The sequence below is a fragment of the Calonectris borealis genome, chromosome 2 (assembly GCF_964195595.1).
Source record: "Calonectris borealis chromosome 2, bCalBor7.hap1.2, whole genome shotgun sequence".
NCBI classification, from domain to species: Eukaryota; Metazoa; Chordata; class Aves; order Procellariiformes; family Procellariidae; genus Calonectris; species Calonectris borealis.
The window spans coordinates 94,745,118-94,758,777 of NC_134313.1; the positions used below are offsets into that span (position 1 = coordinate 94,745,118).

Below are 13,660 nucleotides of genomic sequence, written 5' to 3' on the forward strand. Positions count from 1 at the left end.
ACCAAAGAATGATATTTCCCACATGGTACTTGTGGTTTTGGCTTTGCTACAGGAGTCAATAGTGGTGTTATTGAATAGTGTTGGTGTAGATGAACAGACAGTCTAAATAAGCAAGATTAAGAACATTCTTGCTAGATAACTTTTGTCTTGTGTCACTTCAGAATTAAATTAGAATTCCACATGCAGCATGCAGTTTCAGGTCAATTGATGTGCAAAATCATTATAACTTTTTTTTTTCCCTCTCCCTAGGCAACTCATTGCTCCACAGCCCCATGTTAGACCTGGACAGTGATATGCGTCCATCACCAATTGGCCATCTCAGTCAAACTGCTTCATTGAAAAGGGGCAGCAGCTTTCAGTCTGGCCGTGATGATGGTAGGTATCTGTTTTATTTGGAAAAACAAAGCTGCAGTTCCTTATGTCCAGTGTGTGGTGTAGTCAAAAAACCCAAACAGAAACCCACATTCTGTATGTTTGTTTTGATCTGTTACCAAATAAATTTCTTTCTTCTCATGTGTTACCATTGCTTACTAAAGGGGTCCTCTGTGCTTTTTGCAAGCAGAGAGCAGTTCATAACTGAAATCTGCTTCTTAAAATGTAGTCAAAATAATAAGAGTCTTTTTTCTACAAAACCAGAATTTTTTTTTTTTTGGCATACATAACCAGCTACTGCCCACCACTTCTTGGTGCTGTTATACCTTTTGTGTGTGTTTGCTAAGATGGCTCTGCTTGCATTTGCTCCTTCTGTGACTTCACATATCCAGTCCTTGTTCTCTAATCCTGTAAACCTAGAAAGGGAAACAAAAGTGTGTGACTAAGCTCAAGCAGTGTGTCCACAACCAGCTAAGTCCTTGTGTGTCGTAAGTGTCTTCAACACCCTTGTCCAAACAACTTCATCTCAGGAGTCTTTCAATGGTGACATCACAGGAAACAGAAAACATGTTTTTCACAGGATAGGTCATTTCTTACCAAAGTACTTTTTTGCAGAAAGTGGGTTTTTTATGAAGACCTTTCTGGCTTTGGTTTGCTTTGGTGTTGCTCTTTTCCCAAGTCTGTGGACTTCCTTGAAAAACCATCTATAAATATCTGATTTTTTTGAGCAAGAAGAGGAATGAAAGGAATCTTTCAAGAACATAGAATGAAGAATAAGGAGAATTGTACATTCTTGTGCTGCCACCGTGTATCTTCACATGCAAGACAATTAAATTTCGTCACACTTTGAGGTTGAATATTTGTATTTTAAAATATAAATTACACAGACTCTTCAAAACACACATGTATACCAAGTAATTACATTAGTAATTAGGATATTAGTTACCCTTGTCCTTTCTTAGCCCAAAGCCTTGCATGAAGTTGAAGTGTTACAGAGCAAAACAGTAAATTGCTGGTTGTTGTTGGATACCATCCACTAATACACATGCAACACTTAATGTACCAAGCAACATCCAAAATCCAGTTTATTTTTTCCTTGTCTGAATTCTTTTGCATGTGTCTCTGGTTAAATAATTGCATCTACAGAAGGCAATTTCAATTTAATTGGTTATCTTTGCTTTTAGTGTCTTAGTTATGGATCCATAACCTTTTACAAACTGGAAAAGATAAGTCTTCAGCAAGCTTTGCAGATTCTGTAGCCAGCAGTTTAAACCAAGATTCAAAGGAAAACTGGAGGATCGGAGCATCATAATACCTTAGGAGCTCAATCCACCGCAAAGACCCTAGAGTTAAATGAGTTGCCTCTGAGTTGAGTACATTGGTACTTAGGTGCACGTGCCCGCTGCATGCTTAGGAATAGTTGAAAGCTCTACCATCCTTGCTCTTCTCTGAGTGGAGAGCCAAAGCAAACCAACCACATATGATACCTGTGCAGGAGCTGCCATTCCATTTATGCCATAATGTGCTCTGTTTTCAGGTTGCTTGTGCATCCTTTTGATTTTTAGCAAATTTAAGGAATGGCATCCCTGGGTTTTTTTGGTGCTTTGGTGTGTTGGTTTTTTTTTTCCCCAGTGTGATCAACAATGATTGTCCATGAGGTTGGTTGTTTGAACAAATTATTTTGAATTTGAAACTGCAGCATTCAAATAACATTCAGCTCTTGCTTGAGCATATGTTCACGAGGATATATAAACGATAGCTCTAGTTTCATCTTTAGGATGTTATAGCACAGATTATAATAGAATAAATAGAATAAAAGAAGATTTCTGCTTTAATATACATTGGAGCTTTCTCTAGCAAAAAAGTGAAAATATCCTGAATTTATGGCCAGAATGTCCTTTCGACATGATGTGTAGTAGCTTCTTCTAATAAATATCTCCTGTCTGCAGACCCTGGACTAAGGCAATCTCTGAAATAGGCCTGAAGTATGCTTTCTGGACGGGAAATAATTTTGTGCGTGAAGTAAATCTTGGCAGTGTGTTTGGAGTTAGGAACAGACATCCCTGGTTATAACCTTGGGTTGGTGCTGGAGCTTTTGGCAAAGATGAGATGGTTTCTTAAAGGAGCTGAAATCTTTTGGTTAAACTTGGTGTTTGTTAGTGTTACAGAGCATCTGTTGCTATAGCAGTGTTGGCACAGCTTCCTGGCATAGTCACAGCCTATATTAGTAAAAGGAGTTTTTCTGCTACTGGGTCTAGACCAATTTTCTGACAATCATAAACCAAGCTGGCAAATGTAGACATCTTATCTGTGTCCACACTATGAGCTTTGCTGGTTGAACTTTCATGAAGTTTTCATGCCTCCTAAACAGATGCATCACTATTAGCAGAGTTACACTTCTGTTATAATTTTGGGCTTCCATTGTGATTTTTTGGATTTTCAAATACTAATTCAGAATCCCTAAACGTTTTGGCCGTGAGGAACAAGAACATTTTGGGTAGTGCAGATGTTTATTCATCCACTAAAGAAATGGACCAGTAATTTACCTACCAATAAATGAATGCTGCTGAAAGCATGCTGTACTTCAAGGAGATTCAAGACTGGTTACCAACACAATAAACTAGTGAGGCTCTGGTGAAGCGTACTAGTTACCTAACGTGCTGTTAGGCAGCTATTTTTGCCTAACTGGTGAATTCCTGTTCTGTGTAGGCAATATTCCATAACAGATTAAAGACAAAAAGTGCAATTTCACCCAACATTTTTCTGCATTTCCACAGAGTTATGCAGGATAATATGTTTTTAATTTTATCATTTATAAAAGACTAGAGTTTATACCAAAAAAATCCAGCAAACATGGACCTCTTTAAATGTTGTTGTTTGATTTGTTTTCTTTTTTTCTCAAAAATCTGTGACTTCTTTTTCCCAACGTTCTAAAGTGGACTCTAATTCTTGAGTTGAAATATAAGTCTCCTATCACTGTTATATTATCTGTATACCCTGTTTTGTTAAAACATCATAATCAAGAAAGTTTCAATGGAGAAGGCAGATGGTTATAGAAAAGTATTTCACAAAGTTTCCTTTGTTTTCTCTATTAATTGGCACCTTTCTTCTGCCCCTTTTCAGCTTTCTCTTTACCTTCCCCCCCACAACCTCCCTTTGCCCCATTTGATAAGAAACTGAGAAAAGTTATTTGCTGCCAAAATGTAAACTATTTTCCTGATGTGTTTTAATAGGTGGTGTACCAGAGGTGTAAGTAGGTTCGTGAAGTGAGAGATGTCACAGTATTATATGTCATGATTGTGTTCTTCATCCAAGAATCTCAATATATAATTGGTCATATGTTTATTGAGTTTTAACAAAAATGTTGGAATCTCCCCTGTTTTTCAGATAAAAGATTTTACCAAACAAATGGAAATGAAGATGAGAGGTTGGCAACTTGCCCCAGGCCACAATGGAAACTTTTTGAGCTTTAAATAAAGCAGATCTTCTAGTTCCCATTGTTTGCCTTAATCACTAGCATATCCTAGCAGCCCTGTTTCTTCAGCATCACCACCTCATCATTTGAAATTTTTAATGCCTTGATTGCTTTCATGCTACCTTACCTTTTAGAGTGGTTTGAAGACAGAAGACTGACTGAATGGATTGTTAGGTGGATTGCGTTAGATACCCCTACAAAGTATCTTTATATACTGTCATAGTGCTGACACCTTGTAAGAAGAAAGAGCTTGCATGTGTATCAAGTGTGTACACATCTATGGACCGAACTTTAAATTTTTCCACTCCTAACTGAAAGGTTTTATATATACACTATATGGTCACTTGTGTAATACAAAGCAGTAGCAAGCTAGTAGTACATTTCTATTATTAATTCAAAGTTGTTTAATTTTCCTTTTTCCATCCTCTTTCCCCCTTTTAGCTTGGCGATACAAAGCTCCTCAGCAAGTTGTATTTGTTGAAAAGTTGACCAAACTTGTTGTAAGTCAGCTGCCCAACTTTTGGAAGCTCTGGATTTCTTATGTGAATGGAAGTTTATTCAGTGAGGTATGGATTTTTCTATATAAATGATTTTTAAGTAACAAAGCTCCATAATAATTATGTTTGAAGTATTATATTTCACTGGAAGAAGTGACTGGGCTTATTTTAATCAGAGAGGTTTATAAAACAGTATGCAGACTCTTACACATTTGAGAGATGCTACCTTGGCGAGTAACCTGTCTTGCAATACTAATCTATAGAATTGAGACTCTTCATTTTATTTTAAAAAGAATAAAAGCATACAATGGAATTACTTAGAATTCCGCTAGTGGTGTGTCTGTGTGTTTTCCAGATGTTGGAGTCAATATCTGTGTAGTTTCACCTCTTACTCATAGCTGGCCAGCTGCCCTTCATTGGTGATCTGAAGAAATAGCAAATTGCAGGAAGGATAGAGATATGTAAAAGACAAAGTCATACAGAAAAAAATTATTTCCTTTCTTTGGAACAAGAGTACTCATTTCTTGAGCTTTAAGTATTTGGAAGTGAGGAAAGGTTCAAGACCAGAGTTGCAAAATGACCAAGGCCCAGAGTGGTGCATACAGACATACTATAGGGAGTCTAGTTTGGGAGTGCAGTCAGCTGCAATCACCTGTGATTCTAGTCCTTCTTGCTCAGATGATCTGTTTTTTACAAATAATGTAAATAAAATATAATCTTGATAATCCAAGAAGCAGGAAAAAAAAAGTAATGATTCATGACGTGCTGTTTTTATGTGCACACTATTAACAGATTTTGAAAGGATAAATTTCATAATTAATTTGGTCTGGCTCATATACAGCTTACCATCATAATCGTTGCCAGATAAATACAATAGCTTTTGGGTTTGTGTTATTGCTAAAATTTGGTCACAGAATTACATTATGTTTTACAGAGAGTTCACTTCTGGTCCTCAAGCCATGTTGTTTCTTCTCCAGAAGGAGAACTGTAGTGATGGCATATTCCCAAGGAGCGAGTCTGACAAAGACAAACACATGATTGAAGTGTAGTGAAAGGCAGCGCTCTGTTCCATCAACAGATGATAAGGCAGTAGTTCACACCTCATCTGCATAGCTATCACTGGGAAGTCCTGCTGACTGCAGTTTGGACTCACTCATTCTGGGTCCTAAAAAACTCTGAAGACAAGGTCTGTAAAGAGATGTAGAGACAATTGGGAAAATACAGAGCAGGTGGAAAATAAGCAAGCTTTTGGACATGCATATTATTCAGATCAGCTTTTATATTGAACCTAAAAGTTTGTGCATCTAAAGCTTCTCTGTTTAACTGTTGCTATATCATTTAATTTGTTGAGATTGTTTTTATCCTGCCGTGCTTACGATGTCCTGCTGTGCTTAAATCCTTAAGTCATCACAGCTACAGTATTCCACTACAAAATTATCCCTAAAGCAGAACTACAGCCATAGCTATCTACTATTCTTTGCAGCTTTAGTAGAAGATGAAACAAATTAACCTTCGGAAAAGGAAATTTGGAAGCCTATTTTGTCACTTTCCTTTTCTCTGACTAACTAAAGAATTAGTTTCTTAAGCAGTCATTCTATTTATTGCCACAGTCTGTAAATCAGGATAACGTTTTCATATGATGATACGAATAGGTACTATAGCCCTTTATATGTTGAACACAATATACAGAGCATTATAGCTCCAGTGAAATAGATTCTAGTCGTGATACTCATTTTACATGATAAAATCAAAAGAAAGATATGACATTTACTCATAACGTTCAGTGAAGGAAGTAGAATTAAGAATAAACCTTAGTACTGTTGGCTTTCACAAAAAAAATTAATTTCATAACGGAATTGACAGCCTTTATATTTGACAACAGTACCATTGGAAATTAGACTTTACAAATTCACATGTTAAGTTACTGTGATTTTTTTTTTTTCTCTGAGTACAATGAAAAAGAAAGCAACTTCTAGAGAAACAGAGACTTGAACTGTAAACAAAGTTGAGAAATTATGCTCATGAAAATGACTGCAAGTGGAAAATGCAGTGATCTTATGTCATGTCTGAACAAAACATTGTTTCCATGTATAAAAAAAAAAAAAAAAAAAAAAAAGAAAAAAGAGGAGGAGGTAGTTTTCCTGTTAGTCTCTAAGGTACATCTACTCTTCTGTTGGGCCAGATTCTGAGCTTGTAAGAAATTAATCCACATATATTTGACTACTTCTGCTCCTTTGGTTCTTATGGAAGCTCCCTGAGTTCTTGGGGAGAGAGGAAGGGTGGTGCCCTCAGTTCCTTTTGTGTGTCCTGCATGCCACAGTCCACTAAGGAAGAGTGGGAAGAGGGGGTGGCATAAACTAAAGGCTTCTTCTAGAACACCTAAGAATATCTGTCACCACATCACATTCGAGACTCAAGGTTTATATGTTTTTTTCTATCAGAAAACATACAGATTTTAATTGTCCATGAAGAAATTTTTTTTTACTATGTTGCTTGCTATTTATTGTCATTCAGGAAGCAAGATGATTGCTATGGTTTTTTTAAAGAAAGGTCCTGTGAAAATGGTATAGAGGGTCATTTCAGTTAACTTATTCAAGTCTTCAAGACATTTTAAAAATATGGAAAGAAAATCCCGCATATGAATAACAAGCTATATTTATTTTATCTTGTTCAGTTTGTAGGTTTTGGGGGGGGGTGGTGTTCTTTTTAGTTCTGAAAGGTTAGCTATATGCCTTAAAATATTGTCAGTTAAAGATTTACGTGGTATTTTCAACAGTTTAAAAAGTTGAGTTCTTTGAATCACTCTAGGTGAAGTAGCATATGTGTGTAGTAACCGTTGGTCTTACCACAAGATAGTTTTGGTCTGTCTGTGCAGGAAAGGTTTAAGATTGGTCTTCAGCAAAACCACTAAGAAAAAAAAAAAAAAATCAAAGATCTGTGAATTTTTTTGTTGTTCTTTAATCCAGCTGTAAAACAGTGTGAATTTTAAGTTGATACCCGAGTTCTAAAGGAATACAGCTTATTTTCTTTTTAAGGCTTTGGAAGAGAGAAATGGGTATTATATGCAGCAAAAACTCAAGTGGTGTTCTCCTTGTCTGAAACTGTATAATTCAGAGCTTTAAAGTGTAAGAGTTTCATAGTTCTATATTTTCCAAAACTGTTAAGCAGTTTTATTTTTCTCTAATTTTTGCTCACTTCAAATTATTTATTTCACCTTAAAAATCTGAAAAGCTTTAGCTAAAGAGGGAATTTGAAAAATACAGCATTTCAAATTAATGACTTGAAAGTAAACTGATTCTGAGAACACTCTTGTCATGTTATTGCACCTCTTGTCCAGTAGATGTTGCTGTACATACATAAAATTGATTTTCTAACTGAAAATGCTACATCTGCACTTAACCCAGTATTTGAAATAACTTTTTTGGTATAATGTACTCTACTGTCTTCTCAGTAGACTCCACAGAAGGCTAGAACTACAAACAGGAAGACTATCAGTCAAACCATGTTTTTCTTCAACTGTAACTGTCTCATGCAAAGTGTACTCACGTTCCTTGGTTTTCAAAGAAGTGAACTGTCCATGAAGATGCTGATTATTTTGCAGAGTCTCTTTTGCAGTTAGTTAGTTGAATTATTTAAAGAGCATTGTCAACAAAATGCTGTTCCTAAAAACAAAAAACCCTCAACCCTTCCCTTCACATGTTACAGTTCTAAATTGCCCTCATTCTGAGGAGTGTCTCCCACTTCACATCGATGTCCTTCTCTGGGCAGCTTCCATGCTTGAGAAAATAAGAGTTTCTTCATATAAACTTGACGCACCATTGGACTGTATATGTTTTAGCTCTCACTAACACTGCAGTGAGAATACTTTGACCTCATGAAGTTCATATTGCTTGAGCTATTCTTTTATGCTTGTCTCTGTCTTAAATACACATTGTTCCTCAGAATTAAACATTAGCACACTGACCTACAGTAAGTAGAGTTTATTGATATATATAGTCTTTGCTTATTGAGAATGCCATGAGTTAGTTTTTATAATTGCATCATAAACACATCAGTTTTCTTCACTTTGAAATCCCCTTTTTCAGAATTATGTTAACAGTGATTGAGATACTTACACTTTTCAATTTTCTCATTTTCACAAGACTGCTGAAAAATCTGGCCAAATGGAAAGATCAAAGAAAAACGCTAGGCAAAGACAAAATGATTTCAAGGTAAGTTATGGGGGGAAACCTTGCTTTTTTTCAGTTGTCCTTCATAGCAAGATACTTTAGTGTCACCACCTTGAAAATCAGATTTCTTAAATTATCTGTGTGCCCTTATACCTCCTTCTCCTCTACTCTCTACCGTGTGGAGCCACCTGTAAATCATACATTCCAAGCTGTTGTGCATAACAAGTACATGGCTGCTTAAGCTCATTGATAGCGCTTTTTGCTTGATTTTTCTTTCCCTTGTTCTGATGCAGAAAATGATTCAGGAAGTGATGCACTCTCTGGTAAAACTTATCCGTGGAGCTTTGCTTCCATTCAGCCTCAGAGAAGGAGAATCAAGACAGTATGGTGGCTGGGAGATGAAATCTGAACTTTCTGGCCAGTGGCTAACACATGTTATCCAGACTGTGAGGTAAACGGATCTGTGGACCTACAAAATGATGCTATTCCTGGAATATGTGTGCTTTAAGACCAATTGTTTTATTTATTGCATTAAATACCCTGAGTAGTGAGAATGTTAACATTTTCAAAATTAGGATTACAAAAACATTTCTTATGGCAGATTTAGGATTCTATGTGCAAGTGTAATTAACGTCTCATGATAAAGCCTTATTATATAATGATACACTCATTTTTTTCCATGGCATCTTAGGAAAAAGTTTGAATAAAATATTTGCCTGGCACAGCATAGACACTCCATGAATGAAACAGGATTTGATTCTTTAGGGTAGAAAGCAATTATCTGCCTCATTTGCTACACATCTTCCCATCTCTGCCAAAATAGGTGAAAACAGCATGCTTATCACTATAGTATCATTCTTAAATCATAATTTACTTTTGCAGTTGTTTTATGGAAGGTGATACTCCTGCTTATAAATGTCATTCTGCTTATAATTATGTTTATAAACTTAGTAATGTGCACGTCATTAATTACAAAATGTCTCATTAGTACACAGAATTCGCTTCCATTTGTCTATGGAGGATATAAGAATTTTCATTATCTTTTGGAAACTTGAGTAATACCTGGATATGACACTGTACTTTTTATCTGCAGTTTTCAAAGTAGGTAATAAGCAAAGCACAGAGGAAGAAAAGAAAGGGGTATAATCACATATAGATATTCTTATTGCGGATGTAGCTAGCAATGATACATACCTGTTGTCAAGTCTGTTTAACACTTTCCCGAAGTCTGTTGTCAGTTACATTATCTGTACTTTAACCATTCAGAAAAAAAATTTCCACGTGAAGTTTCTTATTCTGGCTCAATTTTATGGAAAGCTTCCAGTTTAAGACGGAACTGATTTGGCATTTGATGAAAAGATGTAAAGGGGCAAGGGAACAGGCTTTGGCACCAGTGTTATCCTTTTATGAGGAGTAATCCAATTTCACTCAAATTATAAAATTCTAGAATTTAACACTTGCACATCTGTAATATTGGCTTGGAAATTTAACCAACAGATTCTCTAAAGATTGGTTGTGCTTCAGAGTCCTGCCACCTGAGGTGTGATCCAGGATGAGGTTATAGGATATGCAAAGGCTCTTTTTCAGAGAATCTCCTCTTGCTTTCTGGCCACTGCCCTGGTGATGAACAACTGAACTGAGAGCTGGGGAAATTCTCTCTCCCTCTCACTCTTTTCCCCACCTCATGTTATTTACTGATGCCTATGCTGGCACTTTAGTAAAGTGAGCTAGACTTTAATGCAAAGCGGTCAAAAGTAGAGAAGAAAAGGGGCAATCTGGAGAAGAGGAACTGAGCATACTATGATGGAGTACCAACCAGTGATGACCAGGTCAGAAGTTTTTGGAAGTGCTGCAAGTACTTTTTGAGCCCCCACAGTCTTTGACAATCTAATAAATTCTTGTGACTCACACCAATGATGAAGGTGGACTCTTCTCATGAGGAGTCTACACATTGCATAAGAACCTTAATTGTTGCAAAGTTACGTAATAGCTTAAGTCTTATTTTTATACTTCCTAACATTATGAAGCACATGATAGAATTTTACTCTTCTCAGTATCTCACAAATGATTTACCATTTTCTGCTTGTGTTTAAGAATGCTAAAACTTACAGAATTAGGTAACAAGGAATTGGCGTTACATCTGTGTGATCTTAATTTTTCTGCTTTTTTATATGTATCACACAGCTTAGTGGGGTGGTCTTTCTCTTGTACCCCATTCTGCCATTGCCCAGTTTGAAAAGGTTCCAGAGGATAAATTAGAGCTATGCTATAAGCTGAAGCCGTTGTTGGCAAAACTTTTGCCTTGTTGTAAGGGTAGAAAGGTATGTATTTGTTAGGGTGAGTTATATGAGGAAAAGATGGTCTTAGGGATGTGACAGCTGCGTGCTCCCTTAGAAGTGAAATCAACTCTAAGTACAGGACTTCTGTGCAGTCTAAAGTCACTTAAACTTCTCACAGATGGGTATTTACATCCTGTGTTTCCTGGATGGCTGAGATAGTGCAGATTTATGTAATCTACTAATTCAGTAGTTGTGCTGAGCAGATAGCAGTCTGGTTAATGGTAGAGTTTTGATCGTTTACACCAAGGGTAAGGAACTGGAGCCTACAGGTGGATGATTGGAAATGTTCCACTTGTTACTCAAATTTGTTTGCTTGTGCCTTCCTACTTCTGCTCTTTGGCAATTTCTAGTACCTGTGCTTTGCTCACTGTTAGCAATAGGGCAAACAGCAAAGACTGCATTTGAATTGTCCTTGCTTAAATATCCAAGAGTTGGATAAAAGCAGTAAACCTCACTTTGTGCCCCTAAGCAAAGTCTGAGCACAACTGCAGCCTTTTAGTTAAAAGCTGAAGTGCTATTCCTTGTAAGCAGCTGCTGTGTTACTATTTCTAAAGGAAAAAACAGAAACGAATGTTTCCATCCTCAGCTATAGTAGCTGGTGATGCGTGCCCAGTCAGAGTTGGGAGCAAAACAGCGAATGAATTCATTCTTCGCTTTGCAGATGATGCAGTAGCTGTATTTTGGCTCCTGAAACGTGTGTACTCTTGGCAGTCTGATGCACAGCCACATCACCATTTATGCAGCTTGATGGCTGTTACTGTTGTAAATGCAGGTAAACAATATCTCAGAAACCCTGTTGTAGACCTAGGATTTGATCTAGGCATTCACCTAAAAATAGCAAAAAAGCTACTTCTGCTCCAAAAGGTTTATTCCTGGATTGTAAGACAAGAGATGGATGCAGAAAGGCAGGCAGGGAAGTACAAGAGGACAGTGGGAAAAGTTGGCATGTTGCTATGACATTATTGTATTGTTACAAAAAAAAAAAATCTGTGTTTGCAAGCTTCTGAATTAAGCAAATGATTAATCTTCTCTGAATGAAATAATCAGTTTTCAAAGACTCACTGTGGATGGAGCTACTGTATTCACGTACACAGAAAACGTCTAAAAAATTCAATGAAGTTATATCAGCCTAAAAAAAACCCTGCAGATTTCCACTTCAGTATAATTTTATTTGCTTTCCAGGCTTAGTTCCGAGTCTCTTACTGCACTTGAGATACCCAATGATATGCTTCAGATCATCCAGGATCTTATTTTGGACCTTCGTGTACGTTGCATTATAGTGACCTTACAACACACAGCTGAAGGTAATAAAAAGCTGCAGGTCTCTCTGCTTACTATCATATTTTTTTGCCTCTGATAGGCCAAACCATGTTCTGGAAGATAACCATGTTTGTTACAGATATTGTAGTGGCAGTGGACTCCTCTGAGTTCTGTAATATCTCACAAGAGTTACTCAAGTATTTCACTTTTCTGACAGAAATGTGTGTTATGAGTCTTTTCTTCCCTTAGTCTAATGAATACAGTAGTTTAGATGAGACAGTTTTACAATGCAAGTGATTTATCTCATGATGCAGCTTTTCCATATTGGAAATACCGTTTATTTTCTTTTTTGAGTTCTATAAAGTGAAGAATTAAATAAGTGATGCCCCACCCCAAAGGAAGAAAAAAAAAATCCACAGCCCTTTATGAAGTCTTTTAGTTGTGTGTTTTTCAAGGCCTTTTACTAATATTATAATCCCCAGGCTTCCTACTGTGTACACAGCTTTTGCCATAAATGTCTGGATTGTCAAGGCCAGTAACACGTTCTCTAAATCTAATGTGACTCTATGTGCATCAGAGGCCAATCATCTTACCATCTTGTATTCAACTCTGAAACTTGAATGTGAATGAAGTAAATCTTCCAGAAATAAATGTGTCTCTTAAAATCTCAGGGCAGATCGATCTACTAGTTCACTTAGTAGGGTTTTTTTTCCCAAAAGACTAATTACCCTCAATGTTAAAAAAATTAGGGCTTTTTAAATCTTAAATTTAATCAGTTTTTAATCTTTAACATATGGTTCATCATTATTTTTGTAGGCTGACATGAAGCTAAGTATTTTACTCAAGCCTTAAGTGTGCTAAGTGCAGATGGCTATATTAAGCAAGTTTTTAAACTTTCGGTGACAACAAATCATACAGCCTCTATGGTTTATTTGATACTATGTTGATATGAATTGTATTCTTGGCTCTTAATTCTTTTATTAAATCACATTTCAGTGTTAACATTATTTTTCTGCATTAATATCAAGCTAGTTGGCCATACAAGTACATAGGTTGTCTTGTCTCTTTGAAATTCCTTAGGGCAAGTATTACCACTATTTCAGATTTCACTTAAAGTATGAGGAAGTCTGTTTTGCTTTTCCTTACTTAGCACAATTGAGATCAATCTCTTTTTTTTTTTTTCCAAATGGCAGGTAAAAAAGATTCTTCTTTTTTCTTCTCTCTGCCTCTCTCTCTCTCTCTCTGCGCCTCTCCTCCTCTCTTCCCTTTTTTTTTAAATTGTGACATGAGGATGTCCTGTTGGACTGACTGCCCTCTGTCTGGGAATTGAGAGTGATTCCTCAGATTTCCTGACTGTTTCAAAGGAAGGACGTATCTAGCTCTGAACCGTTTTGCTGACAGTCCTTAGCTTATCAAATCTCTGTGAGCTGTCCACTTAGCTTCTCCAATGCGGTCCATAGAGCTCTGATACATGATTAATGATGAAGCTCTTGGCCAAAAAGTCTGCAGTCTTACTAGTTTTACCTACTTGTTGCATCATAACAATAG

At 36.6% G+C, this 13,660-nt stretch overlaps 1 protein-coding gene across 5 annotated transcripts in view; it reads left to right on the plus strand.

Annotated features, from left to right (window-relative positions):
* Positions 1-13,660, plus strand: part of EXOC2 (exocyst complex component 2) — a 131,084-nt gene that overhangs the window by 68,681 nt on the left and 48,743 nt on the right. For all 5 annotated transcript variants that reach the window (XM_075142572.1, XM_075142571.1, XM_075142575.1 and 2 more), the window contains exons 12-16: positions 250-375; positions 4,289-4,413; positions 8,487-8,555; positions 8,807-8,964; positions 12,035-12,156. In XM_075142572.1, coding sequence (XP_074998673.1) covers positions 250-375; positions 4,289-4,413; positions 8,487-8,555; positions 8,807-8,964; positions 12,035-12,156 — 600 coding nt within the window. The remainder of the gene's footprint in view (positions 1-249; positions 376-4,288; positions 4,414-8,486; positions 8,556-8,806; positions 8,965-12,034; positions 12,157-13,660) is intronic.